The 27,155-nt window shown below is 52.9% G+C and overlaps 1 protein-coding gene and 1 long non-coding RNA gene across 2 annotated transcripts in view; one reads left to right on the forward strand and one right to left on the reverse strand.

Annotated features, from left to right (window-relative positions):
* Positions 1–27,155, reverse strand: part of NOS1 (nitric oxide synthase 1) — an 88,040-nt gene continuing 60,885 nt past the window's right edge. Inside the window, exons 14-29 of the mRNA XM_038373629.2 lie at positions 26,652–26,796; positions 26,063–26,167; positions 25,339–25,397; positions 20,467–20,583; positions 18,020–18,194; positions 16,572–16,710; positions 15,305–15,383; positions 14,054–14,247; positions 13,205–13,374; positions 12,072–12,282; positions 10,951–11,038; positions 10,352–10,473; positions 9,407–9,555; positions 8,470–8,664; positions 6,805–6,923; positions 1–6,022 (exon numbers count right to left, since the gene is read on the reverse strand). Of these exons, the coding sequence (XP_038229557.1) occupies positions 6,007–6,022; positions 6,805–6,923; positions 8,470–8,664; positions 9,407–9,555; positions 10,352–10,473; positions 10,951–11,038; positions 12,072–12,282; positions 13,205–13,374; positions 14,054–14,247; positions 15,305–15,383; positions 16,572–16,710; positions 18,020–18,194; positions 20,467–20,583; positions 25,339–25,397; positions 26,063–26,167; positions 26,652–26,796 (2,083 nt within the window). The 3' untranslated portion in view covers positions 1–6,006. The remainder of the gene's footprint in view (positions 6,023–6,804; positions 6,924–8,469; positions 8,665–9,406; positions 9,556–10,351; positions 10,474–10,950; positions 11,039–12,071; positions 12,283–13,204; positions 13,375–14,053; positions 14,248–15,304; positions 15,384–16,571; positions 16,711–18,019; positions 18,195–20,466; positions 20,584–25,338; positions 25,398–26,062; positions 26,168–26,651; positions 26,797–27,155) is intronic.
* Positions 2,855–27,155, forward strand: part of LOC122456758 — a 25,287-nt gene continuing 986 nt past the window's right edge. Inside the window, exons 1-2 of the long non-coding RNA XR_006275795.1 lie at positions 2,855–2,970; positions 17,064–17,073. This is a non-coding gene — a long non-coding RNA (uncharacterized LOC122456758). The remainder of the gene's footprint in view (positions 2,971–17,063; positions 17,074–27,155) is intronic.

The following is a 27,155-nucleotide window of genomic DNA, read 5'->3' on the forward strand; positions in this document are numbered from 1 at the left end:
AAGTGCTGGTCAAAACTCAGTCTAATTTTAAAATGTCAATGAAAAATTTCAACAAAAATGTCCCCATTTTTTGGTTTTGCATTGTTCAACCAGCTGCAGTTGTTTTTGAAATGAAGTGACTGGATTCTGCTATGAACTCAGCACTCTTTAGCAGAGTCGAACACAGCCTTGGATGGGTGCAATCAGCTCACCCTGGAATCGATGACACATGCAAAATGTCTGGAACCTCATTAGTAAAGCTAAAGCTGCTTGTTGGTTGGCACTTGTGGAAACACAAACTTTTACATTTTTTGAACACACAACTTAAAAAAACCCTAATTCTTTCAAACACAGGGTAAACTCCAGAGCAGATGGGGCAGGGGTTGCTGCATTTATTGTCTGTTTTGCTACATTTTCAAGTAGAACTAGTTGAAAATTTTCTGTCAGAGCTGTTTTTTTGGTTGGAGAATTGATTTTTGACTAAACTTTGTGTGGGGGGAGAGGAAGGGGGAGGCTCAAACTGCCCACTTTCCATGGAAATTTTAGATTTTTCGTCAAAAAAACAATGCCTCAAACCCCAAAGATTTCAGTTTTCAGTATTTGAATTTCCGCCCACCCACTTCCTGGATCCCAACAGGACCCAACAAAATCCACATTTTCCATGAAAACCCAGTCCCACCCCCACATATAGACCATTTTCCAACTAACTCTATTCAGTGGTGATTCAGAGCAAGCTGCTGTAAAGAACTAGCCTGTGGGATCCCTTAAACCAGCGGGGGAGCCATACACAGCTGGTTTTACTGCCTCTGAGTCATGCCCACATAATCTGGCCCACACTTTGGGACACGAATGAGAAAGAAAGGTACTTTCCTGTGTGATTAGCATCTCGCTGTGAGCAGCTCTCACCAGCAGAGAGTCTATAAACGACTGTGTTTGAAATTAGCTTTGCAGCTTCTCGTCATTGGCCCTTATAGGCAACAGTACCCGCACGGGGCATTTTAGAGTCCAGGCCGTGTCCTGTTGTAATACTGTCTCAGCAGGGAGAAGAGAAGCATGTGCTGTGATGTGTAAATAGGTCACATGCCATCATCATAGCTTTAGCAAAACTCAGAAACCCCTGACCCCACTAGAGCCCATTTCAGTCCTGGAACGAAACGCTTTCAATCCACGATCTCATTAGCTTTTTCCATCACCCCGGAAGTTTTAGTAAATAAAGGTAGTTATATGAGAGAAGCCAGAGCTGAAATCCCACAGCCTGGGATAGATTTGGAACAAGATTACAAGGGAATAATGCATTGCGGGTGAGTGCGGCTTGGTGCATGCAAAGCTATAATTACTGTCCAGTTCTGGGCCCTACACTACAGAAGGATGTGGAAAATTGGAGAGTCCAGCAGAGGGCAACAAAAATGATTAGGGGGCTGGAGCACATGACTTATGAGGAGAGGCTGAGAGAACTTGGATTGTTTAGTCTGCGGAAGAGAAGAATGAGGGGGGATTTGATAGCTGCTTTCAACTCCCTGAAAGGGGGTTCCAAAGAGGATGGATCTAGACCGTTCTCAGTGGTGGCAGATGACAGAACAAGGAGTAATGGTCTCAAGTTGCAGTTGGGGAGGTTTAGGTTGGATATTAAGAAACACTATGTCACTAGGAGGGTGGTGAAGCACTAGAATGGGTTACCTAGGGACGGGGTGGAATCTCCTTCCTTAGAGATTTATAAGGTCAGGCTTGACAAAGCCCTGGCTGGGATGATTTAGTTGGGGATTGGTCCTGCTTTGAGCAGGAGGTTGGACTAGATGACCTCCTGAGGTCCTGTCAGACCCTGATATTCTATGACTGTAACTGCTATTGCCCTCAGGCCCAATGCTGCAGCATGATGATTGCCCCGTCTCCCACTGAAGCCAATGGAAGTTGGGGGTCCTTAGTACCTCACGAGATTCTGCCATCTCAATGCAGGTGATAAACAGTGCTGATTGGGGATGGGCTTTCATAAGCACTCAGCGTGGCCTTAACTGTGCTCGCATTGATGCCCGTGCTGAAACTCCCCGCAGAAACAAAATGAGGGCCATGCTGAGCACCACCCATCTCTATCTGTTCTGAGAAGGACCATGATCCTCTAGGGAACTATGTGAGTAATTAAGAAATTATAATAACAATTCCAAACCCAGCAACAGATCTCACTCTAGCAATAGCCACACCTGTGTAGCCTGACGGTAGTAGCACCATTAGTGTAGACCATAAAGTTTTCCCTTTCAGAATATCAGCAGCCCCTGAAGAAGATCCTCCACTGGGGTAAATCAGAGCAACTTCATTGGTGCTAGAGAGATTTGCAGCAGCTTAGCATCTGGCCTGATGTATTTGGCTTAGCTCACGGACGCCACAGCAAGGACACCACCTCTGCAACTAAATAGGCACCTGGGGAAATTCCAGCCTTTAGCGAGGGGAGAGGCTGAATCTGGATGCCATGCCTCCTCCATTGCTGTGCTTTTTAGTGCGGCTCATGGGTATTTTGGACAGGAGGAAGAGGAGACACAACCTATCCTGCCAAAGCCAGCCTCTTAGTCAGATACAGACAGGGAGCATCCGTACCTGCAAAGCTAATTCCAGAGCGGGGCTGTCACAGGAGCACAGGACTGAATGGGAAAATGAACAGCAGCAATGAACATGAAGTACACAGGCGGAAAGAGGAAGGGGTAAAGTACATTTCTTTGGGCATTCCTTTGCTTCCAGGTGGCATTGATATTTCCAGGAAAGATGGGCCTGGAGCAAAGTTTGGATCCAAATTCAAACTCTCCCCACAGTTTGTGTGGGGTGGTTAAAGGGAGAAGCAGGGTTTTGCTCTGGCACCTTACAGGAAGGTCAGCCGTAGAGTTCTGAGCTGGATCCGGATCCAAACTTCCCCAGTGTTGGGATGGTGTGTGTATGGGGAAGGGTGGAGTAAGGGATCTCTCATCTCTTCCCCCGCCCCCAGGGACTGGATCCCTACACAGATTTGTGAGACACAATCTCTAGCAAAGGCATCCTTCTGCCCTTGATGCGCTCCTCATTCTCTCCTCCCATCAGCTTCCAGGGTACCAGGACATGCAGCTGGAAGGGTCGCTGCCTGCCTGAGCTCTCGGCCCCACTAAAGAGCTCCCTGCAACTGGCTAGAGCTCTAGCCCCGGTTACACAACAGCGACCAGACTTTGTAATCAGCACATGGAACTGATGGCTCCAGATGTGGTTTATGCCTGCATACCACCTGGTTAGTAATCGCGGCAGCTAACCGCACCTGCCCCCTCCCAGGGACCTAAGCTGGTGCACCTTGGGGGTTTGCAGTATAGACAGGAGCCTCTATTTTCCCTAGTCGGGCTGGTCTCTTTCACCCCCTCACTCTGTGCAGTGGGACAGCCCAGAATCCATTTCTCCATGAGCAGCGCTGTGTACATGGCCCCTGGGCCCGGTAGTCCTTGCAGATGCACTGCGGGATAGCTGTTCAGAACGCACTGCGGGGCAAACACTGTGAGACAGCAGGGCGGGTGCAAACATACAGTCCTTGCTGCAAACTGAACCATGTCACTTGTAACCACGCTACAGTGGTGATTTTGTAACCGAACAGGGGCTTAGCCAGGGATCTTTATTCATCCTCATAGGGCAACACATTGGGCCACCCTCACAGAACAGCGTGCATGCAAATTACCACAAGGTGGCAGCATTTGTGCATGTCCCTATTTAAGGTCCTGCAGGCTCGCTGAGCAATACACTCCGAAGAGATGGATTGGGGCAGCAAAAAGCCTGGAGCTGAGCTTTCCCGAAGCTCTGGGACCTCTGGGCCCAGGGTTTTGGGTCAGATCCATCTGTGGTAGTCAGGGCGGGTAAAGACCAGGGACGTTGCTGTGGCAGTAGGCAGCACACGCGAGCGCCTACCAACCTTGGAGGTTCTAGGCAGCAAAACCAAAGCAACCCTGTGGTCACCGTATAGCGTGAGACCAGTGAACGTGAGCTGAAGGCAAGCAACCCAGCTGCCAAGTCGCACTTAGGCCGAGGGAGACTTCAGACCTGGCTGGACTCACTTTGTTAGAAGCTTGGCTCTGGGGGAGTCAGTGGCAGATCCTGGTCTCTGAAAACAACCCCTCGGTGACAGCGGTTGTGGGGACCTTCTCCCTTTGCCATGCCCAAGTCCTGACCCCTTGGTGGTAACTCCCTATGCTGGCGGCAGGAGGGGGTCCAGTGCCTACCCGAAGGCACCAGTTTGCTATTGCTGCCTGCAGTCTAGCCCCAGTAGATGGCTATGTACAGCGCAGGTGGGGGAAGGGACTGACGGCTCCCAACACCCCCAAAGAACCTGGCAACTAGAGAAAGCCCCTCCGCCTAAGAGAGAGAGCGAGCGTACGAGCGAGCAAGAGCAAGCGCATGCCAGCATGGAGGGGGGGGGCGCAAAGTTTCTACCTGGAAAAGGGGAGTGACCTCGGGGCTGCCAGGATGGTAGCCATCCCTGTTAGAGTCTCTCGCAGGGCTGGATTTGTGCAGTGGATCTGAGCGGTCAGCACCTCAGAGCCTGGTGTTAGACAGCACCGGTGCCTCTTTCTTGGGCTTGCTCCCCCTCTCTCCTGAGAGCTCCCGGCCCAGAGGCCTTGTGCAGTTTGAATGGTGGCACCGAGTGTGCAGCAGGCAGAGTGGGCATGGAGAGGATTTGGGTTTTTTTGCAGCATGGAGGCACCTGTTGCAGCCAGCCTGGCACCACGAGAGCGTTGCAGCTCCTTGGGGGGCCGCCCCTGAGAAAGGACATCTCACAAGATTGCGCTAGGACAGACTTGCCATGCTTTGAGTATTCAAGGTAATTGTTACTCATTGAAGGGGGCGTTACATGGGGTCAGAAATGGCCGTAGCAGACCCCATAGAGTGGCTACTTACTGGCTTACTATCAACCTTTTTATAAGCAGGTGCTGCTTGGACCTGGGCAGAGATGGCTTCAGAGCTACTCCGCCTCCCAGCCTTGTCACCTTACATATTCTGGCCTTGCTGGAGACGACTCGTGCCCACTGCCAGCGCCCTGTTAATCCAGGGAAGTGACAGGACGCAACCCCCCCCCGCTTCACAAATCTTTCCTCCAGGGATCTCAGCTAACCTGTAGCCCTCTCATGCCGGCTGGCCACATTTACCCTTAACTCCCATCGGAGGCTGGAAAGGTTTGGATGCAGAGTGGGCAGTACACCCTGTGCTTCCCCGTGACCAGAGAGCATCCACGGGCTGCCCTGTTGCAGAAACACCTGTCTGCACATGCTGTGCTTGCACATTGCCAGTGAAGACTTTTGCAGCAGCAGGATCAGCACAGGGCACACAGGCACGAGAGGACTAGGCAAGGGGGGGCGGGGCGTGGGACTGACAATACAAACAGCACAGAGCTCACTTAGGTGAATTGTTACCCATGAACACAGATGAACTCCACCCCTCAAAAAAAACAAAGCTCTGGGGCCTCCATCACCAGCAAGAAAGGGGGTGATACTTCCTTTCCATCCACATGGGCCAGGCCGGGAGAGGCCAAAGCAAAGCGAGGAAGATGCAGCGATTCAGCCAAGTTCCACGTTGAGGTGGGGAAAGGGGTCTCTCCAGTCCTCACTGCCTGATCCGGAACAGCCAGCTCCCCCCCCTCCAGCCCCATCCCCCCAGACACCAACGAATGCAGATGATCACGAAGGTGGTGATTTCATGCAGCCGCGAAACACCCTCGTTGGACCGAGAGAAGAAGAAACGTAGTTTCGTAAGAGCCACTGTGGATTATAAAGCCATCGCACTTCAGCGGGGGACTCCGAGGAGGGAAATAAGGAGTGAAAAGAAACCGCCACAGGACGACAGAGAGAGAAAGGAAAGGGAAACCATCATCATCGGGACACAACGACAGGACGAGAGACAGAGCACTTTCCGTGGGCAGGCCCTGCAGAAAAGGAGCCGCCGTGTCCGTGTAAATACAAAACCCAGCACCCTCCAGCTGGAGGGGGGCGGCTGCCGCTGCAACTGGTTTGGCATCCCGTCTGGGGCAAGGGGTTCTGGTTATGAGCAGAAAACCCTGCAAGGGAAAGAGGAGAATGGACTAGCTACCAATACTCCCTTCCACGCTTAGCCCAGCAGTCCCCCTTACTGGCATGGGACAGTTAGCCTTTAAACGCCATCAGCACATCTGGCCACCAGCCAGCTGAGATTCAGCATGGAGCCAGTAAAGCCACCTTGGATCCCAGTGGGTATTCTGCCATTTGGTTTCAGTGTGAACGGGATTGGGTCTTCAGTTAGCTCCCCTGGCTGGGGAACTGGCCGTCTGGCTCCCTGGGTAGCCGGCAAGCTTGCCCCCCTACCAGGTGCGCAGCCCAGGCATTGGAGAGCTGAGGCTCCCAGGGAGCCTGACAGCTGGCTGGTCTGGTTTCGATTGACAAAATTGACACATTCCCACAGAACAAGTCAATTCCGTCCAATTGGCACATTCCCACTGAACTTTATTCCATCGGGAAATTTTCAACCAGCTCCAGCTGTGCCTGCCCACTCACGCTCTCTAGCTTGTCTGTTGTGCCAGGGGCTTGTGGAATGGCCAAGGCTGTGTGCGCGGATACAATGGGTCAGATTCACCTGGGTAGTTCCTTCTGGAATGGATTTAGCCCACTGAGTTGATCGTTCTCTCAAAGAAACCGTACTGCAGCTTTGTCTGATTCTACTTTTCAGATCAGAGGCCTGTTCCTGTCTCTGCTATTACTGGCTTCATACATGCAAATAAATAAAAGGATCCTTCCAAGTTTTATTCCACAACCCACGCGCGTCTAAGAAACAATAGCGCAGGTTAAAATAAGCACATCAACTCACTCATCCGTGTCCTTTTTGCTTTCCTCAATGAACGCAATTGACTCAGATCTAAGGCGGTTAGTCACTTCATACGTACGCAAGGTGACTCCAAAAATATCCTCGTGGTATCGGTTGTCATCCTGAAACCAAGGACAGCAGAGGCATGGCACCGGGAGAAGAGTGTAGTCACAATTTCTTATGGTATTTCTGTAGCACCTAGAGATGCTAGCTGAGGTGGGACCCCATTGTGGTAGGTGCTGTGCAAACACAGTTTGGGACAGTCCCTGCCCCGAAGACCTTACATGCTAAATAGGCAAGAAAGGATAAGCCTACAAGGGGAAACTGAGGCACAGAGTGGGGAAAGTGGCTTCTCCAAGATCACCCAGTAGATCGGGGCAGAGCCATGATAGAATCCAGGTCTCCTGGCACTCTGTCCAGCGTCCACTACACTGCGCTGCCTCTCTAAATGGCTACTTGTCCACATGCCTTAAGATAGAGAAAGAGAGAGAAAGTCCAGGGGAACTGGAGCTTGCACTACAGCCTAACAGGAACATTGGCATAGTGAACAGACTGCAATGCATGTGTACCAGTGCCATGCACTGAATGGAATCAGAACCGCCTAACTGTATATCATAGGCCCTATATTGCTAACAACTAGAAAAAGCTTTCCTGTTAGCTCAAGTGGGATAGGCCTGTACTTATGCAGCAGTAGGATCTGCAAGGCCATATTGTACAATACGTGACAACCATGAAGGTGCTAGGTGGCCATAGATTTGTTATATTTGCTTATTACAGCGAGGATGCTATAACCAATTTTTAGATAGGTAAATAACATGCATGGTGGGTAAAGGAAAAGGAGTACGTGTGGCACCTTAGAGACTAACAAATTTATTTGAGCATAAGCTTTCATGAGCTACAGTTCACTTCACGAAAGCTTATGCTCAAATAAATTTGTTAGTCTCTAAGGTGCCTCAAGTCCTCCTTTTCTTTTTGTGAATACAGACTAGCACAGCTGCTACTCTGAAACCTGTCATTAAGGTGGGTAAAGGCTATTAGCTGGCTGAATATTGCCTACTGTTCCAGATACATCTCCTGGGTAGAGCCAGCATTGCAAACGGACCCAGAACTGCAGCTTGTACTGGCATTTCACTGGCACTGGAGCTGCACCAGTGCTAGGCCAGCAGTGGGTGAAGTGCTAGTGTGGACAAGGCTAACGGGGTTAATCTGCGGAAGCAGAGCTCCCCAAGAAGCTGTCCCCCTATGGACAAGAATTCTTGCAGGAACCAGGTCTTTGCGCAGACTTGCTCCCTCAGACACACTCCCTGTGCTGGACCTAGGCTGGCCGGTAACAGCAAGAACCATTCTGCCAATTTACAGATTTGAGGCAAGTCCCAGGCCCCTGTGGCTGCTGCAGGGGCCTGGTCCTCTAGTAGCTCACCCATCACCCAGCTCCTTTGGCAAGTGAGGGACCTGGGAGGGTCGGTAGGACAGGACTGAGCTACCTGGGCAGAGAGCCTGGGCCCACGAGGTCGGGTCAGGAGGCTGGAAGGGATGGTGCCTACTGACCACTCCCAGAGCTCGTGGCCACAATTATCCCTTCATCTGTGACCGTTCAAGAGGAAGCCCCGACACCCTTGGCCCAAGCTTTCGTGGAGCCCTGCGGCAGGCTGGGGAGGGGCTACTCACCCTCAGCTTGCTAATGAAAGCACCGGCCTGCTCCACGGACAGCTGCCCCTGCTGCTTCACGATGCGCTGAATGGCCTTGAAGACATCCCCGGCCATGGTGACATCCCCGCACACGTAGATGTGGCCTCCCTGCTCCTTCAGCGCTTTGTACACCGACTGAGCCAGCTGCTCCTGCAGCACGTCCTGCACGTATTTCTGGGGGAGACAGGAATGGACGTTGCACAGCGCCCACAGCTCCCAAAGGGCCCAGCCCAGCTTTACATGTCACTTCACCCCTCCACCCATCGGCGCAGGGCAGCCACCTCTGGGGTGGAACACGGCAGCCATTTAACAACGCATGGCAATGCTGCACAGCTGTTTGGGAAGGGAACTGGAGACAATCAGGGCCTGCATGTTGGAAGGTGCTAAGCGCCAGAAACTCCAGCTGAAGTCAGTGGAACTCCCCAGCTGTACAGCACCCCTGAGAAGCAGGCTCCTGGTGTGACTGTACCTGCAGGAGGAAGCAGAGACACAGCGGGACTCAGCCAAGGCCCTGTACTCGGTCAGTACTCGGCTAGGGGAAGGCGCCAGAGGACTGTTAATGTCCACAAGTGGCTTTCGGTCTCGTGGACATTAACAAGATGGAGAGGGCTGGTTAGCGAGTTTGAGGGCTATCATGCTGACATTGTCTTTGCTGCTTCCTTTAAGCAGGGAACACCCTGGGGATTCTTAAATGGGAGCTTCATTGGCCCACATAGCTGTGAAAAGCTCGAGCCAAGATCACGTCTTCAAAACTAGTGCAGGCAAATCCCTCCAGGTGCGTGCATGAGAGGTCTGACATTTCTCCTAAGTGGCTGGGAGAATCCACAGCCCTCGGGATGCCGGAGCTCCGCTCACCATCTGCGTTAGACTGGTCACGGCAACTCAGGGCTGGATGTAGGTGGCATAGCAGGGTTACCTTTGGTTTGTCTGGTTCCCGGGAGTAGGCTGTGTAGAGCTCTTTGAAGATGCCTTTGTTTTTGGCTAGGAGGGTCTCCTCTTTGTAAATGTGGTCGATTTTGGACTGTCGGCACCCAAAGACCAAAATCATCGGACAGGGCTTCAGTGCTGGAGCAGAGACAGGTGGAATGGCCGTGAGTCAGGAAACCATCCCCTGCACCCCGGGTCCCAAGCCTGGGTTCGCGCACACCCTCCTGCGCGGAGTGGACACATGCTGTGCTTGGATTCCCTCTTCGCCGACTGCCAGCCATTCTGTGCACTCTGAGGGAGGCTATTTTGGATACGTAGCTCTGTTCCCTGGGACAGTGGATGGCAGAGGGGGAAGGGTAGAGGAGATACTTGGAGAGATTGTGTAACCCCTCAGAGCCGTGCGCATGGATCCAGGGTCCCAAGTAACTAGCGCTGGGTGAAATAGGTCAGGGTTTTTTGGTGGGAAATTAAGAAAATATATATATCTTTTTTTTGTTTTTGCAATAAAAAATGTTTAACTCATTTTTTAATTTTTCATTGAAAAACCAGGAAAAATGGAATGAAGTGTAATCTAAAGAATTCATGAAATTTTTCATTTAAAAAAAAAAAAAGGCCATTGGAAAAATGTCAATCTAGCTCTATGATAGGTCATGTCACGGTCAGCAAAACACAGCCACGGCTACACATACGCACACACCACAGCAGCCATCTGCCACTCAGCTGGACGCCTCTAGCACCGAACACACAAGTGCCCACCCCTGGAGCTAACAGAGCAAGTCTATTAGCTGCAAGTAATAGGCTCTGGTCCTCAGTAGGACCAGCCGCTGGAGGGCGACATGATCACATGCCCTCAGCAGGGGTATTACCCTTGGCTTTGCTGTGGAGGCACTCGCTCGCCCCCTTACTTACCAGAGGCTCAAGCCCTCAGACCCACCTTTGTGCTCGATCTCAAAGAGCCGCTGCTGCCAAAAGCTCCGGAACGGGGCGATTCCCGTACCTGGGCCAATCAGGATGCAGGGAACCTGGGGATCTTGTGGCATGTGGAACCCAGGAGCTCTGGACAGACAAGTTATAAAGTTAGTGATGCCCCTAATGGGACAAAGCCCAGGCTGGGTCATTGAAATCCTTGCGGGGGTAGAAACGTAGCTCAGACATGCAAGCGCAGACGTTTGAGTGCGGAAGGTGGTGGCAAAAAGTGGCGTTCGAAGCAGAGCGCATGGTAACAGTCCCCACCGCACTCTCTTCTGTGACCCCGGCTGTTCAGGGGCGTCGGGTACCATACCCCGCCCCATGGTCTGTACGGTGCTGTTGCAGACTGCTCTACGGAACAGGGCCTCAGCCCCTCCCCCGTTCAGGGTGAGGGGGCAGTTCATTTGTAGAAATCCCCGTTAGTGCTGTGAATGCACATGGCAGGCTACAGACAGGGATTCAGGGGCTCTCTGCTGTGAATAGCCGACAGATCAGTCAGTCTTGGAATGGTCTAAATCCTCCCTGGCTCTCAGGGACTCCACATGCAGTGAACATGCCACTCACCCTCTTACAAAACAGGGCACAACTTCATCAGCCTGTATCCGGTTGAACCAAGAAGAACAGACCCCATGGTGTATCGGTCCTTCCCCATCTAGGAGAGGAAAGGAGGAGAGGGTTTGTACCTGTCCCAGTACTGCTGAATGGATTGCTGCAGAATGCCCTGACCATTTACCTCTCTGCACCCAGCAAAATGCTCTGCCCAAACCTCCCCCAGTCCTCACTGCAACGTCAGCCAACCTGTGACTCAGGGTCAGAATGGCCAGGCACTGGGTGGTCCCTGGGACCAATTCGGCTTTTCAGGGCGAGCTGGACCACTGCAGCACTCAGCATGGGCTGGCTTCTCCCAGGCAAACATCAGGGAGGTGCTGTTGGCTGGAGCATGGCAGTTTGTGACTTTGATGTGGCCCTAAGATATTCCCTCTGCTGAGGGCCAAATGGGACCTTTCAGAGCTGTCTCCAGCTGGGTGAGTGCTTGCAAAGAAACCTTGGCCACAGGCTCCTGCTGGAGGTTTATAAACCAGGTACCCCCTCCCCAGCTAGGGTTCCTCCCATATGCCTTGAGAAGATGGCAATAGGCTTCTGTGCCACACTGATATTCTCCTGCCAACGCAAGCAGGCTGGGGTGCTGCGTGGAAGATGAACGTTCAGCATTTCTATAAGCTGCCCAGAGGTGGGAAGCAGGAGAGACACATGCCTGCGTGCGGGGCCTGGCTGATCCACCGTGGGGCCGATCTGGAGTCTCTTCTCCCCACCACCCACTGCTGTGAGGCAGCCAAGACGAGCGCATGCAGCCTTTGTGCTGCGTAGTACAGAGCGGCCTGGAAGAGCTGGAAAGCCGCCGGTTTCTGCTGCTGCCTCTGGCTGCCACAGCCCCCAAGCCCTACCCCGAAAGAGCCCCGCATGAACAGGCAGCAAGGTTTTAACGAGGGATTCCCCCATCCCCAAAACACTCACACGTGCCCCCATGCGTTAATGGCCATCACTCACAATGCAAGTAGAGATGAGGGCCCCATCTCAACACTGTCCGGGGCCTGCATGTCCACCTAGCTCAGCGCTATGGGACGGCTCTAGCCGGGCGCCACCATGCAAACCATGAGCCCCTTGCAGTGTTGCTGGCACGGTACCTCTAGTCCGGTAGGAGAGCACGGCCACGGTGAGGTGCACCTCGTCCGGGGACATGTCAGGGGAGGAGCTGATGGAGTAATAGCGAGGCTGCAGCACGGGCAGCTGGGTGAGCAGCAGGGTGGAGGGCATCTGCACGGACGGGAACTCCTCCAGCACCTCCACCACGGTGGGGTTCTTGGACCATTTCCACTCCTCGTATTCCTGCAAGCCCTGAAGCACGGGAGGGAAAGGATGGGTGAGCTCCTGTTCTAAGCCAGACACATTGCACCACGCGGGCCCCACGGCAGGATGGAGCAGACGAAAGAGAGCTCTGGCTGGGGATGCCAGGACGTGTGGCTGTGACTGCCTCTCACAGGGCTCTAGGACACCCAGGGCTTTAGCTCTGATTGCCACCCATCCTAGGGTCTGCTCCTCAGGGCTCAAACATTCCTGATGGAGCCTTCTGTGGATTCCAAGCTTCTCCCATTATAAGTTGCACGTGCTGCACAATCACAAGGGATCCCAGGTTGAGAGACTCTCCTACACAGACACAGCAGAAGTGGTGCCAGACACCCATTCTGATTTCAGAGGAAGGAGGGTCTAGAGATCAGGACAGCGAGTCAGGAGCCGTACACTCAATCCCCAGCTCTGCCACAGACTCCCTGTGTGATCTTGGGCATGTCACTTAATTTGAGAGCTCTCCTTCATAAGACAAGGAGCTGCGAGGTTAAATTCACTGAGCATAAAGCACGCTGAGGGGGCTACAGCAGTGCAAAGACACTAACCCATTAAACTGTGTCAGTAGCCCTGGGTAAGGAGCCAGTGGGGGGGGGACCATGTTGATCAGGGTGAAAGGATGCATCTTGGGGACATGTAATTTCCACAGGTTGCATTTCGGTATGAACTGCTTCTGGATCTGAGAAGGCAAGTCACTGACAGCAGTTTACATAGAAAAAGCTGCTTTTCTCAGCCAGATTCATCCTAAGACATTCAGGAGGCAGATAGAGAGGTGGAGTGTTCACCAGGAGGGAGCCCTCTCTCTCTCTCGGGGAGGGGGCTTTCTCTGGTTATCACTGTCTAAAGTTAAGCAGAAGCATGGGCAGTAAACTTCCCTACATTAGGAAGAGGCTGCCAACCAGACGTATGGATTTACCTTGCTAAGGGCCTGCAGACGTTTCTTTTCCTTGTCGCTTGTGGCCAGTAAGGCAAACTGCTGCAGCAGCAGTGGGGTGGGAGGCGTGGTGATGTCCAGGTAGCACTTAAATGCCTGGAAGATGGTGCAAGGTGGGATGCGGTTCTCATCCGTCCAGTTACTGATCACACCTGACAGGAGAGAAGCCAGTACAATGCTGTGATCAGCTGAGCCTGCCAGCCCACCTTGGGCAAGCCAATGAAGGCTCAGACTCCAATGGGAGACAATGAATGAGGAAGGGCTAGAAAGAAGAGTCTGGCATGATCTTCTGGGGCTCGCTGTGACCTTACCTTGTACAATTGGCCACACTAACGATACAAGACTGGGAGAACCAGATGCTGTATCACTTTGGGGAGAGAGCATTTGCCATCTGCTTAGCGAAGGGCAATGGGAGCATCAGGCCCATAGGATGTCCAGTATGAAAGAGCTCAGTGCGCCCAGCCAAACACCACCCTTTAACTCTACTTTCCATGGACCAGTTGTTCAGGTCTTGCATCCTGAAGAGGTTTCAGCTGGCCAGAGGGAACAGAAAACCCTCCCCTACAGCCCTGCTCTTCCATGACATGACTGCTCTGAGCATCCCACAGCCCCAGAGTGCAGCTCAGCTGTGGATCTGGGCACCCTCTCTCATGACGGGGAAGCTAAAACCAGCGCGACAAACCCTACAGTCCTTATGGGAATACACCAGGGAATGTGGTTCAATCCCCCAACCCCGCTAGGATCCACATGGCACCCAGAGACTCTGCAAGGGCAGGGGGAAAATGGGGTCCAGCCAGCCCCAGTCAGGGTATCTGTGTTGGCCCTGGTTACCTAAAGCTGTGCTCCTCTCCTCCAAGAGCTCCACCTTCACCAGCTGGTTGGCTGGGGGTGCATCCTCGAGTCTTTCCATCAGGGCACTGACCAAGTCCTCGTGGTTGCCTGGAAACACTCCCAGGTGGTCTCCAGGCTGGTAGCGCAGCTCCTGCTGCCCGTTGGTGTGAAGTCGCAGGAAAATTGTTGACCGACTGTGGGGGGAAGGGGGCGGGGCGTGAAAAACAAAAACAAACCCAGCACTGTGATGAGCCCCCTGGACAGCTGTAAACCTGGAGCTAATGGGGCCCAGCTCTGGGAGCTGTTTCGTTAGGTGTGATTTTCTAAGGAGCAGGAAGGAGGGCACGGGAGCAGCCCAGAGTCTGCCCAGATGATCGTACGTTTGAACTAATGAAAAAAGGAAACAAGAACAGGATCTTAGGAAAGAATCTGCCCTCCATTCAGACTAGCCACCCGCCCCATTCTCCTGTGGTGGCGTTCTCCACTGCTAGCCATTCTTCTGCACCCAGCTTGGAAAGCTGAACCCGCTGGCCCAATATTGTCCTTTGTGGAACTTCCGCATCACCTGGCATGCCACGAATGCAGCACCTTGGGTGCAGGCACTGCCCCTTTCTCGGCACGAGCACGGTTGGCGTCAGCAAGAATGTCTCAAGGAAACCAGTTAGCCCCCGACCGGCTGCAGCGCTAGCAGCAGAAGCCCATGTACTGTTTTGGTGCATCAGGTCAAAAGTGGGGGCCAGAGGCGTCAATGAGGAGAAACTCCACTGAAGTGCCTGTGGCCCTACTGTTGTAAAGCACGTGGAAGTGAGGCCAAGTCTCCACTATACACTGACTTCGGTAAACTATGTCCCTTGGGGATGTGGTGCACAGGCAGTCGTACCAAACTAACCGCTGGTGTGGACAGCGCTAAGTCGATGGCTTCTCTCACCCATATAGCAAAGGTGAAGCATAGTCAGGTGCATTACTGCTGGAGATACTTTGGGGTGGTCTGCACAGACAGGAGCATGCCCGAGATATCCGTAGAGGAGTCACTGCATTAGATGCTAGGGAACATTCACCACCAAGTTAGAACTAAGGTTTGTAACGCAGGGCACACTTTAGGCCTGGCCTGGTTGATTGATAGCGGAGATGCTTGGAATTAAGAAGTTGGAGAGTGCGGAGGGTGCGCGTGTGTGTGTGATGTGCATGCACAAGGGCAGACTGTGTGTGCGTCATGTGTGTATGGGTGAGATGTATGGCTGTCAATCCTACCTGGATTTTGGGCTCTGCAGATTCTGGCGCATGAGAAGCCGGGCGGCATAGACTCGCTTTTTGTGAATACTGTACAGACCTGCGGATGAGAAGAGTCAATCAGATGAAAGCGGCAGAGACTGGCGAGCGCAGGCTGCCTGCATCCCTGCCCCCAGGGTCTGGCTGGGCACCACCACGTTCAGCACTTCAGAACCTGGTCTGGCATGCATCAGCTGAGTGATACCAGGGCTGCCCTGGCTTGGGGCCTCCTGCTCCACCCCACGGGAGACCCACAGTGAGTGCCTTTGCTGGTAAGCCTCAGGGAGCCTTCGGGGCCATGTGAAAGGAGCACACGATTGCACCAGCTCCCTGCTCTCAGCAGGTGGGTAACCAGTGGGATAAAAAAAACAGAAAACCACCCCACCAGCCGCAGGCACATATAGACACCCTTCATTCCTCTCACCACCCATACCATCTGGTTGGCAAGTGGGTGTCTGAATTCAGGAGGAGCTGAGGCAGCGCTCCGTATACCAGCTGCAGGAGCCACGCTATCGTGCTGTGTTTTAGGGGGTTGGCCCCACCCTGGGTGGGAGAGTTTTAAAGAGGTGGCTTAGCGCACTGCAGGATTTCCACTTCTTCCACTTGCTTTCAGCAGTGAGTGTGTCTGCTCTGCGAGAGGAGGCAGCAGCAGGCAGTCCGGATTCAGCGCCACCCTAGCATACCACGGCCCTGGCACAGGTCCTCCGCCAGCTCAGGAGACTGGCAGCTGCCTGTCTCCAGTCCCTTCCTCCAGCCGAGCGTGGGCTTCTGACCCCGACTGCAGCTGGAGCAGGTGGTGAAGAGGGAAAACCAGACAGAACTTCAATGGAATTCTCCTCCCAGGCCACAATGCGCCATTCGGGGGGGGACAGGAGGGGCTTGAAGTTGAATGAGGGGGTGGGGACAAGGGGGACTTTTCTATCCAGCGATAAGGTTGGACGTCAGGTGAAGGATATGGGAAGAAAGGAGAGCAGGAGAAAGGAACCGGAGGGAGGGAGGTGATAAGGCAGGAGGGAGAGAATGGAGGGAGCATGGAAAGAGCAGAGGCAGGACACATCTGAGAGACGGTGAGATATGGAGAAGAGAGAGTCGAATACCCAGAGAGAGGCATGAGAGGGTCTCAGCAGAGCTCTGTCCAAGGCGACCTGCAGCCTTCCCCCAGGCAAGCCCACCACTGGCCCCCGAGGATTGTCATCTGCCCCAGCGTCTGCCTCTTGCTCAAAGCCCCCCGGTGACCAAGTGGCCGTACCTTGTGTAAGCTCGGGGGCCTCAGCCATGTAGGTCAGGCGGAACTTGCTCCTCTTCCAGCTCCGGTCGTTGCTGATGAGGGAGTTGTTGGCCTTCTCAATGTTCACGTCGTCTCCCACACAGAACACATCGCACGCTGCCTGCAGCACACACCTGGCTGTCAGGGGACCCCCCAGCTTAGCCAGGCCTTCAGCCCAGCCTGGCTCCTACGAGGTGCCACCGCCTGCTCTCAGCCAACATCCCTTCCATAAGCATGTGGGTGGGAGGGGGAGTGGGACGGCGCTGACTAGGGTGAAGTGCAATGCAGGGAGGCTGTGCGAGCTGCCCCCGACACATCTCGGGGGTATGTTCTGCCAGTGGAGGATGGGCACATCTGTTAGCGTCAGTGTCACCACCCCACCCCGCCACTCACACACACGGGAATATTTCCTAGAACTCGCCCTCCTCAGTTGCACATGGGCTTAAACCAGAAGCCCAGTTCTGATCGCCCCAGAGTTTGGGGTGTTCGGAATCTGAAATGGCCCCTTCTTTTCATAATGGGCCAGACTGGAGCCTTGGTTCCCACCACCTCCAGAGTTTGAAGATGTCCAGATTCCACACCCAGGTTCTTTCACCAGCTTTTGTGATTTGACCACGAGTCTCATGGTATCTGAGATTTCTCTTTAATACCCCAGCTCCTGGAGTCAGGTCATTACAAGAGACGATCAACTTTCCTTAAAAATTAAAGGAATAAATGTCTAGTCCTCATGGCATGGAGGAAAGCTTAAAGTCATGACCACTAGTGGCTCAGGACCAGAAGGCCGGAAAATGGAACTCAGCGCTGACTATTGTTAACTTGGTCTCCAATTTGTTTTTGCCTGACTTGATTTTTGAACATGTGGGGCTGGCAATGCTGGATTCACACCCCCATTTGGCCAAGGGCTCCCCTCCTTATACATTGGCTGAACCAAAACCCCGGGGTCCAAACACCCAGCATACTGGGCGGCTCACAGTCCAGACCCAAAGCTAGAGCCCACCTCCCAGAATGCACTTAGATACCTCCTCCAAACCCTCAAAGACAACCCAGCCCGGCGAGAAGGCTCCGCATTATCCTCAGCTCTGCTCTAGGTCTCTAGCATAGCTCCTAACTGCCCCCTGTGCCACCTGAACCAGCTTGGTCCCCTCGCCCTGTCCAGCCCCCCGGGAATTGCAGTGCACAGGCAGGAGGCCTGAGGAGCCCAGTCTCTGAATCTTTGCTTCACTGCAGGACCCTCACAAGAGCAGGGGTGGCTAAAGATGTGAACTCCAAACTGCTTGCATTGTGCCAGGGTGCTGGGGACCTCGGGGGCGAGCTCAGGCCCAACTAACTGAAAGCAAATTTGACCAATGGCAGCTTCCCAGGCTCTTTCTCCCCACCCCCTTCGGAATCCGCCCCCGCTCCCCTTCCCAAAGACCAAGGAAGCAGACTACCTTGAAGACCTTTTTGGCCCACGTCCTGAAAGACTCTTCCTGGCCACAGAGCTCATCCCCCTCCCCCATGCGGAGGATGCGCTCCCCTCCCAGCTCCTCCAGCAGGGTGTCGACGGCACGGGCAAAGGCACAGAAGTGGGGGTAGGCACGTGATCCTAGGCCGAACACCGAGAACCTGCAAGCAGGTGGAAAGCTGCAGCTACCCGAGGATGACAGCAGACAAGAGGCAGAGCGGGCAGCGTCTCCCTGCAGAGGCAGGGCTCGCACCCACATGGCATTGCCCAGCCTGGGGGCCCAGCAGCGCCAGCAGAAAGAGAGGGGCACGGAAACCCCTCTGCAGCCCTCGGGGCCCCCCAAAACCAAGGCATCAGGCCTCAGCCTTCCTCTGTCTGCAACCAAGGGAGGAAACCTTACAGAGGCAACCATGCCTCACCAGTTCTGGGAGGAAACAGCCACGGGGGCATCAACCACCACAGGCATCGCCACCCCATGCCAGGGCAGCAGGGCCACAGCTGGCTTTGCCTGGCAGGGACTGGTGGGGTCTGGCTAGCAAAGTGCCAGGCAGAAGAGGCTGGAGCCAGGGCTGACACCCCTATGGGATGTAGATGAGCCAAGCACAGAGAGTCGCAGCTTGTTAATCTAGCGGGTCTGGGGTGATGCCTTGTGACTAGTCTCCTAGGGACCCAGGAGGTCAGGATGCACTGACCAAGTTAGTGAGGAGAAGGGGGTGAATATAACAGAGACATCGAGTCAGGCTAGCTCAGGGAGCTGGGGGTTATTTACCCGTTGCACAGCTGCTTAGAGGAGATCTTTGCTACAGGGTGTTGTGGCGCTGGCAGACCAGGTGCCAGCTCATACCCAGGTCCCCGTACCTCCACTGAACACTGACAAACACAGAGCTGGAGCCGGCCTGGCTTACCTGTGTGGTAGTGTTGCTAAAGCAGGTGTCAGAATGTGTTTAGATGGTATGGAATGTGTGTGAGTTGCTGCCTGCATTAGTCTCACTTGTAACAGCTGTAGCCCCTGCTCTAAGGTAATATTTGAGCGATCTGCAGGGTGAGCCTCTGTAACTCTGCAAATCCCCAGACAGGAGAGAGACATGAACTAGTGTGAAGTGCTGATCTCCAACAGAAGGCGTGACGTCCTGGCCAGCAAGACAGGCCCATCAACGCCAGACTACTGCAGAACACTGAAGAGGACGAAATACTCTGCTGATTGTTCTCCTCCCCTGTTTTATGAAGAGGAGTCATGACAGTGAATTCCTCCCATCAGCTGGGTTTGCAGCTCAAAGCGCAAGGGGGAAAGGGAATAAAAAGCCCCAACAAGGAGGAACTGTCTCTTTATGCTGCTTGGGCTCTGGGGGGCAAGGATTACTAGGCGTAACTAAAAGATCCCCAGTGGATCAGCCTTAGAGGACATATAGAGCTTGCTTCTTATAGAAGCTTCTATTACTTTTTGAAAGTTAAGCTTGTAACGTGTGTGTGTGTTTACCTGCTTTAACCTTGTACATAACTCTCGTTTCCTTTTCCTATATAATAAATCTTTAGATCGTTTATTATAGGGTTGGCTTCATGCATTGTCTTTGGTGTGAGATCTAAGGTGCAATTGACCTGGGGTAAGTGACTGGTCCTTTGGGACTGGGCGTAACCTGAATAGCGCTGCGATGGTTGGTGAAAGAGCCTATCTGTCACAGAGGCAGGCTTAGCTGGGTGGCAAGACCGAGGATTCAGAGTACCTGCGATTCCATGGCTAGGCTGTTCTAGAGCTTGAGGAGTTCACACTTGATGGTTGGCTGGTGAAATCCAAGTACAGAACTCACAACTAGTTTGGGGCTTGGGCTCTGGTTCACAACAGACTGCCCAGAGGTTTGTGCTCACCACTTCTGAGGTACTGCAGGACAGCTTGACAGATGTCATGGGGTTGCTGGCCCCTGTAATGGGACCCCGGTCCAGGCTACCCCAACCAGCTAATTTAAGGGGAAGGAACCCATCTAGGTAGTTAACTGAACAACGAGCCCCTGAGCCAGATAAAAGCCATCTGGGCTCAATTCCAGGGAGGGGCTCCCAGAGTGAGGAGCTCCCAGAGCCCACAGCTCTGAAGAGGAGAACGGCAGCCTCAGTGGCTCTGTGACCCCTGAGCCCAAGGGAGAGTCTTTATTTCAAGTTTATTTGGGGATTTAATAAAGCAGAACCCAGCAGGGGAACTGCATGTTACACCCTCTGGACTCTCTGGAATTCTTAAGGGGCCCCGAGAGAAGGGAAACTAAGGCAGGGAGTGCCTCCAGTGCCACATTAGGCCAAAAGAGAGCGCTACAGGGCAGGCATGCCCTACAACATGGGTACTGGGTCCTTTGCAACAGCTGCAGTGTCCCTTCTTTCTCCTTGCCTGCTGGAGACAGGCTGAGCCCTCAAGAAGCTAGCAGCTCCCTCCCTCTCCATCCTGCTCACCTGACATTAGCCAGAGGCCCTGTGCTCTCAAAGTTGTCCCTGGCTTCGGGCTCGTCACTTGAAGACTTCCGTGCGTCCGAGTACGAGGAGACGCTGTTAAAACGGACCTTGTAGCTCCTGCAAACAGCAAGGACAACAAGCGTTATGGCAACCGCGGCATCTTTACACCTACTACTGGGCCACCGTGCCAGCAGTAGGATGGGCAGGCGAGTGCTGGGAACTGGGGCACAGCTTGGGCAGCTCTCACCAGTCAGGGCCTGAGTTCAGGACTCTGCTGTTTGCCTGCCCCAGGGGAGGCTGTTAGTGATGCCAACAGCAGAGCAGGGAGCTGCCCTCCCTTCCCTGCAGTGGGTGCAATCCACCCTCAGTGTACGTTACATGCCTCCCGATGCACAGAGGAAGTGAGTCTGTTACAAGCCCCAGCTGGGCAGCCTGGCTCAAGCTGCAGAGAGACACACATTCTGGAGGTCCCTAGTTCATGGCATCTGCTGCAGTGGGGGAAGCAGAAACATTGACCTTAGCACATAAACAAGTGCTCTTTAGCTCCTGATCTGAAGATCACTGTCCCTGGGTTCTGGTGGCTTCCCCCAAAGGGACAGTGGTCAAGCTGGGAGTGTCCTGTACTGAGAAACTCCAGCCACTCTTACCAGAGAGGTCCATACTAACAGCAAGAGCGTTCCCAGAGCTCATTGTGGGACATGGAGGACTGAGACTGTGTGTCATATAGCCAGGCTCCAGGACTTTCAGGCCCTTAAAGATAGTAGCCAACAGCTCAAATTGTTCTTGGCAGTGACTGCAGCAGCCAGTGCCGAGCTCAGACACTTGAGTTGTATATTGTTGCCCACCTCACAGCTCAACTACAACCTCCTGCCAGGACACCCCGTAATATGGTATATCGCAAGCGTCCAGCGTGGAGGCGACACACATGAACAACACAGTGGAATCCTTTTCACGGAGACACCTCTGGGGGTGGCCTATTGTCCTGTTTCATCAGCTGTCCAGTTTAGGGGAAGAGGCCATTAAAAACCATAATGGGTTTTCAGATTGCGAGTCCTGTAGGGATCTGTCACATCACATGTCCGCATAGCAGGTAGGCCACTTTGGGGCTGCAACACCACCACAATCAGTGTGCAAATAACTAACATTACTGTTCTGCACAAGTGTGTTATCCACTGCACTTGAACACCATTTCTCAACTTCTGAAGGAGAAGACCAGAGCCAAGACTTTCCTTCCTCTTTAACATCTGATTAAAACACACTTACCACTGGCCAGATACTACTTCTGTCCTGACTAAGTAGCAGACACTACCATTCACAATTCTCATTATGTTAATTCAAGAGACTTCATAGGGAATGGATGTCTCAATTAAGTGGAATATGCTGTACTTCACCCCTGAAATAATAACCACCACCAATAAACGTTTAACACTTTGCCATTCTGCAGCAACCTGGATCTCAAAGCTCTTTACAAATGTTTAACTAACTCTGGCAGATGTCAAGTGACTTGCCCAAGTCTCATCTTGCTTCAGTAGCAGAGCCAGTAACAGATGCCAGAAAACTGACTTTCAGTCCTCTGCTCTAACCCCAAACCATACTTCCTTAAAGGAAGGACACAACCTTAGCTTGACCACAGCACTCATGTGCCTTAGAGGTGTTTTTGCACAACACTGCAATAAACTGAGGCCAGGTCCCTCTAACATCCCCAGGCTTTTCAGCCCACCTAAAGCGATTTTATGGGGAGTTTCTCTATATTCGGGGTCTCCCTTGAAGACCCAGCATTTGGACCTATGTGAGAATCTCAGCATTTTAAAGAAAGTTACTAGCCCGTGTAGTTGCAGAGAAGAGCTAAAAATGTGATCCTTCAAGGCTTAAAGGCAAATAAAAAGAAAACAACAGTTGTCATTTTTGAATAGTCTCAAATGTTTAGGGTTGGCAATAGAGATATAGAGCTGCCTGGAAGAGAAAGCTGAGAAACATTGCCACCTAGTGGTAATTTGATTTAACTACTACTGTATGGTCAAAAAGAAAGGAATACTTGTGGCACCTTAGAGACTAACAAATTTATTAGAGCATAAGCTTTCGTGAGCTACAGCTCACTTCATCGGATGCATTCATGAGCTGTAGCTCACAAAAGCTTATGCTCTAATAAATTTGTTAGTCTCTAAGGTGCCACAAGTACTCCTTTTCTTTTTGCGAATACAGACTAATACGGCTGCTACTCTGAAACCTGTATGGTCAAAGCATAGCTACACATCTTGATTATCACTATGAAAGGTTTTTTTTTTTTCCTCTCCTGCTGGTAATAGCTCACCTTACCTGATCACTCTTGTTACAGTGTGCAGGGTAACACCCATTGTTTCATGTTCTCTGTGTAGATAAAATCATCCTACTGTATTTTCCACTGCATGCATCTGATGAAGTGGGCTGTAGCCCACGAAAGCTTATGCTCAAATAAATGTGTTAGTCTCTAAGGTGCCACAAGTACTCTTTTTCTTTTTGCGGATACAGACTAACACGGCTGCTACTCTGGAAGCTACACATTTGTGGTTCCTGGATCACCAGTAGTTCATGGGGCACTTGCTGTTGGTCCACAGACACTTGGCTGGTTGTAGGGTGCTGGCTCCTCTTCGTTTGCAGCAGCTAGTTTTCATTAAAAGAAGCTAAAATACATGCCATAGTTTCTTGTCCTTTTCCATGTAAACCATTATTGGGGTTGCCTCAGGGATAATATTCCTTTAATCGATAGCAGGGGAGAGGGCCGAGAGACAGCAAATGGGAGGGGAGAGGGCCAGGAGACTCTGTGAAGATGCGATCTAGGCTATGAAAAGCGGTCCATGCAAAGGCCAGCAGTGAGCCGAGTTTGGGCTCCATTTCTGCGTTAGTGGTGTTTATCTGTATGGCATGGTTGCAGGGTGAGCTGGCCCTTTAAAAGGTTGGCCCACCTTCCCTGGCAAAGAGAATGAGAGTGCAGGGGTCACATGTGACTAAGAACCAGGCCTGCTGTGAGATACAAGGGTGGCCGGTGACTAGTCAGGAGAAAGACTCCAAGGACAGCAGACCTGGGAGATCAAGCAGGAAGAGGCCCTGTGCAGGGATGATAGGGCAGTTTGGGTTATTGCTTGGAGTCCTATGGCTGGGGACCTGTAACAGAGGGTTGCCCCCCAAGCTGCCAACCTGCAAGTGGCTGCAGCCATTGGCAGTTAACAAGGGGAAGAAGGGACTGGTAGGAGCCCAAGAGGGCTGGAGCTGAGCCCAGTAAAGGGCTAAAGACTCGTGAAAAGGACAGAGGGGCCCTTAGAGGTCCAGCTTTGCCCCAGCAAGAGAGAACTCTGGCTAAGCCCGAGGACTGAGTGACCTCAGGGCTGCAGTGCCTTGAAGGCTCCTTCATAAGAGCACTGCAGCAGCCTATGGAGGCTGAGGATGAATGCGCCGAGGGAGGAAACTGAGGCAGCAGACAAGCCTGACACCAGACCAGGTAACTCCCTGCTTTAGGTGCTGTTAAAGAAAGACAACTGCCAAATCTGGATCCAGATTCTGAACACCTGGAGAAGCTGGATCCCAGGTTTGGCTCAGGCCCATCTTTAGTTCACAGTCTCTGCGTTCAGTCTTGCAGCAACAGGAGTCTGCCCTGTGGCAGTGAGGACCCAAGATCTGAGCACCTCACGGTTCCTAAAGTCTCTCTCCTCCACACCGAGGCGGAGAGTGGGTACGGCTACACAGCAGAAAAACCTCGCAGCAGCGAGTCTCAGAGCCCGGCTCAGCCCACTTGTATTGTGGGGCTCAAACTAGTGGTGCAGATGTTGGGGCTCTGCATGGAGCCTGGCTCTGGGACCCTTTCGCCTCCATGGGTTTCAGAGCCCAGGCTCCATGCAGAGCCAAACATCTACACTGCTATTTTGGGCCTTGCTGCATGAGCCCAACTCATCTGAAGTAGGCTCTAGGACTTGCTGCCGTGTCCTGTTCCGTTTGCCATGGAGACGTACCCTAAGTGACTTGCTCAAGGCCACACAGGATGTCTGTGGAAGAGCAACGGATTGAATATGCGTCTTTTGAGCCCCAGGCCAGCACCCTCCCCAATGGACCATCCTTCCTCTTGCTCCAGTGCGCTTGGTTCTCCCTACAAGTGCTCTCCTGCCAGGCCAGAGCCATGCGATTCTGCAGGTGTGACCGGCTTCACCCCCGTGGCAAACAAACCAAAAGGAATGGTATCCGTCAACGAAAGTGTAACACCCCTCTCCCGGCCCCATCTCTTACCAAGCCAGGAACTTCTGCTGGGCTGGACCCAGTGTCTTGTTGGAGGGAAGAAAGGGGATAACATGCATGGGGATTTCATGCCAGGGAAGGTATATAGACTCATTCCCCTCGAGCCAGGCCTGCACTGCAACTCTCCAAACACTGGAATTCTGGATCAGCTTTACATACAAGCAACTGCCCAGGGTCCTGTTCTTCTGGGAGGGCCACCGGGCAGCTCTTGACCTGGTTCTCCCCCTCATCTAGCAAAGCACAGGACATACCAGACCCAGCTCCACACCCTCTCAGAAGGCTGCATTCCCCTCCTTCAGCAGAGCCCACCTGACCTGATCTCTTGCTTGGGTTCCTACAGACCCAGAGGCCAGTTTTGGATGGCAGTGGAGTGGAGTGAAATTGCCAAGGTTTGTTTCACCTGTGACCTCAGCCTGGTCCAGAGGGGAAAGGCCAATGCTAGGACCGGCTGCCTGAGTGCACGCGAGTCCGTCCCCAGGCCATAAACGTGCAGCCTCCGTTGGGATAGAGGCCAGCTAACCCAAGGGATGGATGTGGTGCCTGGTTCCCAGGGACGGGCCAGCTCTGCTGTGGTGGGAGTGGGGCCGGGCTCTTGTCTGAGTCTCTTACTTCCTCTCTTCCAGGTGAGAGTTGGGATTCCTCATTTCCATCATCGCACAGCCGAATTTCTAGAGAGAGAAAGAAACACAGTGGGGCCGTCACTTCCACAGACTGTCGTACAGGACACTAAATGTAAGTGTGGGTCTGGGTGGCTGCGCTATCCTGCTTCAGAGGCCCCCACCTGCTTTCACCAGTGGGACCCGGCCATGGGTCATCTGCCCTGTGCACTGGGACTGAACTCATCTATTGCTCTGTAGATGGGGCCAGGACCAGAGCCTTGAGGGTTCATACAGCACCAAGCACATCCGCAGGTTAATAATAATTTGCCCTTGTATGGTGCAGTACATCAAAGGGTCTCTACGCATTGAGGGCCTGATTCAACCCACTGAATCTGACTTTGATGGAATCTAGGGCCTGATCCAACCCCTTTCACTGACTTTGATGGGATCTAGAGCGGGCTTTTAATTAAACAAACCTCACAGCGTCCCTGAGGGCAAGACAGATGTTCTCCCATTCTACAGATGGGAAAACTAAGGCAAACTTTAGGACTCACAGCAAGTGGGGGGCAGGTTTGGGAAAGAACCCAGGTCCCGTGATGCCCAGCTATGTACTTTGACCACTGTACTATGTTTCCTGCTCTCTGTAATGAATGGGCCTACAAGTGGGTGCCACTCCCCCTGCCCCACGATTACTGCCACATGCGGTACTGGGATAGTTCTTAATTCTTTCCTACCTCCCCATTCTCTGGTGGGTCTCCGTTGCCAAAGGTGCTAGTGACCACCAGGACGAGGGTTTCGTGTTCCAGGTGGACGATGTCATACTCATCCATGGACATCACCTGAGACAGACAGAGATGCTGGTAATGGCCCCTTGTACAGGGAGACTCACTGCCATTCAGTTGGCTGGGCTTTACAGCTAGGGCCAAAGTCTCTGTGCAGTTCTACTATCGGTCCAAGGATCTGGCAGAGAACTTGGCGCTGAGATCCAATCTATAAAGCTAAGGGAGGAGGCCCAGAGACTTAAGGGAGAGACGAAATTCTGCTCTTCTTGGGGACTTCCATGGGGCTAAATGGGTAACAGAGGGCAAAACTGGGCCCACAAGGCCTCTCCAAATGTGTTCAAATTAAAGGCATCTTCGTTGGCATCCGGGCCTTGGTCCCTTAACCAGTCCCAAGGCCCAATCCTGCAAGGTGCTGTAGGCCTGCAATTCCTAGGGAAGTCCCTGAGAGTTGAGGGAGCCCAGCAACTCGTTGCATTGGGCCTGGTGTATGTAAGCCACATAGTCCCATCCACTGTTCTATGGCAGAGATCTGGTATACTACCTTGGCATCGAAAGCATGCTTGAAGATTTCACATAAGGTTTTTGCATAGACCTGGGACTTTCCCGTTTCCGTGGCATAGAGGATGGTCGCTTTGACCCTCTTGGCCATTGCCTGCCCCATCAGCTTGGCAGAGAACTTCACGGCTCTGGGAAGCAAGTAGAAGCCTTGATAAGATACTTGGACATGAGAAGCCCAGTCCGCAATTCCCCCCCATCTCCCTCTGTCTCTCTTTCTCTCCTGGATTTCAAGCATGGCTGTGTGATCACGGGGGAGTTATTAGTTCACAACCATGGGGTGAGAGTTCTAGAGTCTGGGGAAAAGTAAGAGGAATTGTTTTAAACAGCCACTGCGCCCCACTCAGCCATGATTTACAGCCATGAGAGGCAGCTGGAAACCCCTACCTGGGTGGAGAGCACTGTTCCCTCTAAGCTGTGCGCGTGTGCAAACGCACAGATCCTAAACCCCATGCACACAGCAAAACACCGCGTGCACAAAAATTTGCAT

This window comes from Dermochelys coriacea, chromosome 15 (genome assembly GCF_009764565.3).
Source record: "Dermochelys coriacea isolate rDerCor1 chromosome 15, rDerCor1.pri.v4, whole genome shotgun sequence".
Lineage (NCBI taxonomy): Eukaryota > Metazoa > Chordata > Testudines > Dermochelyidae > Dermochelys > Dermochelys coriacea.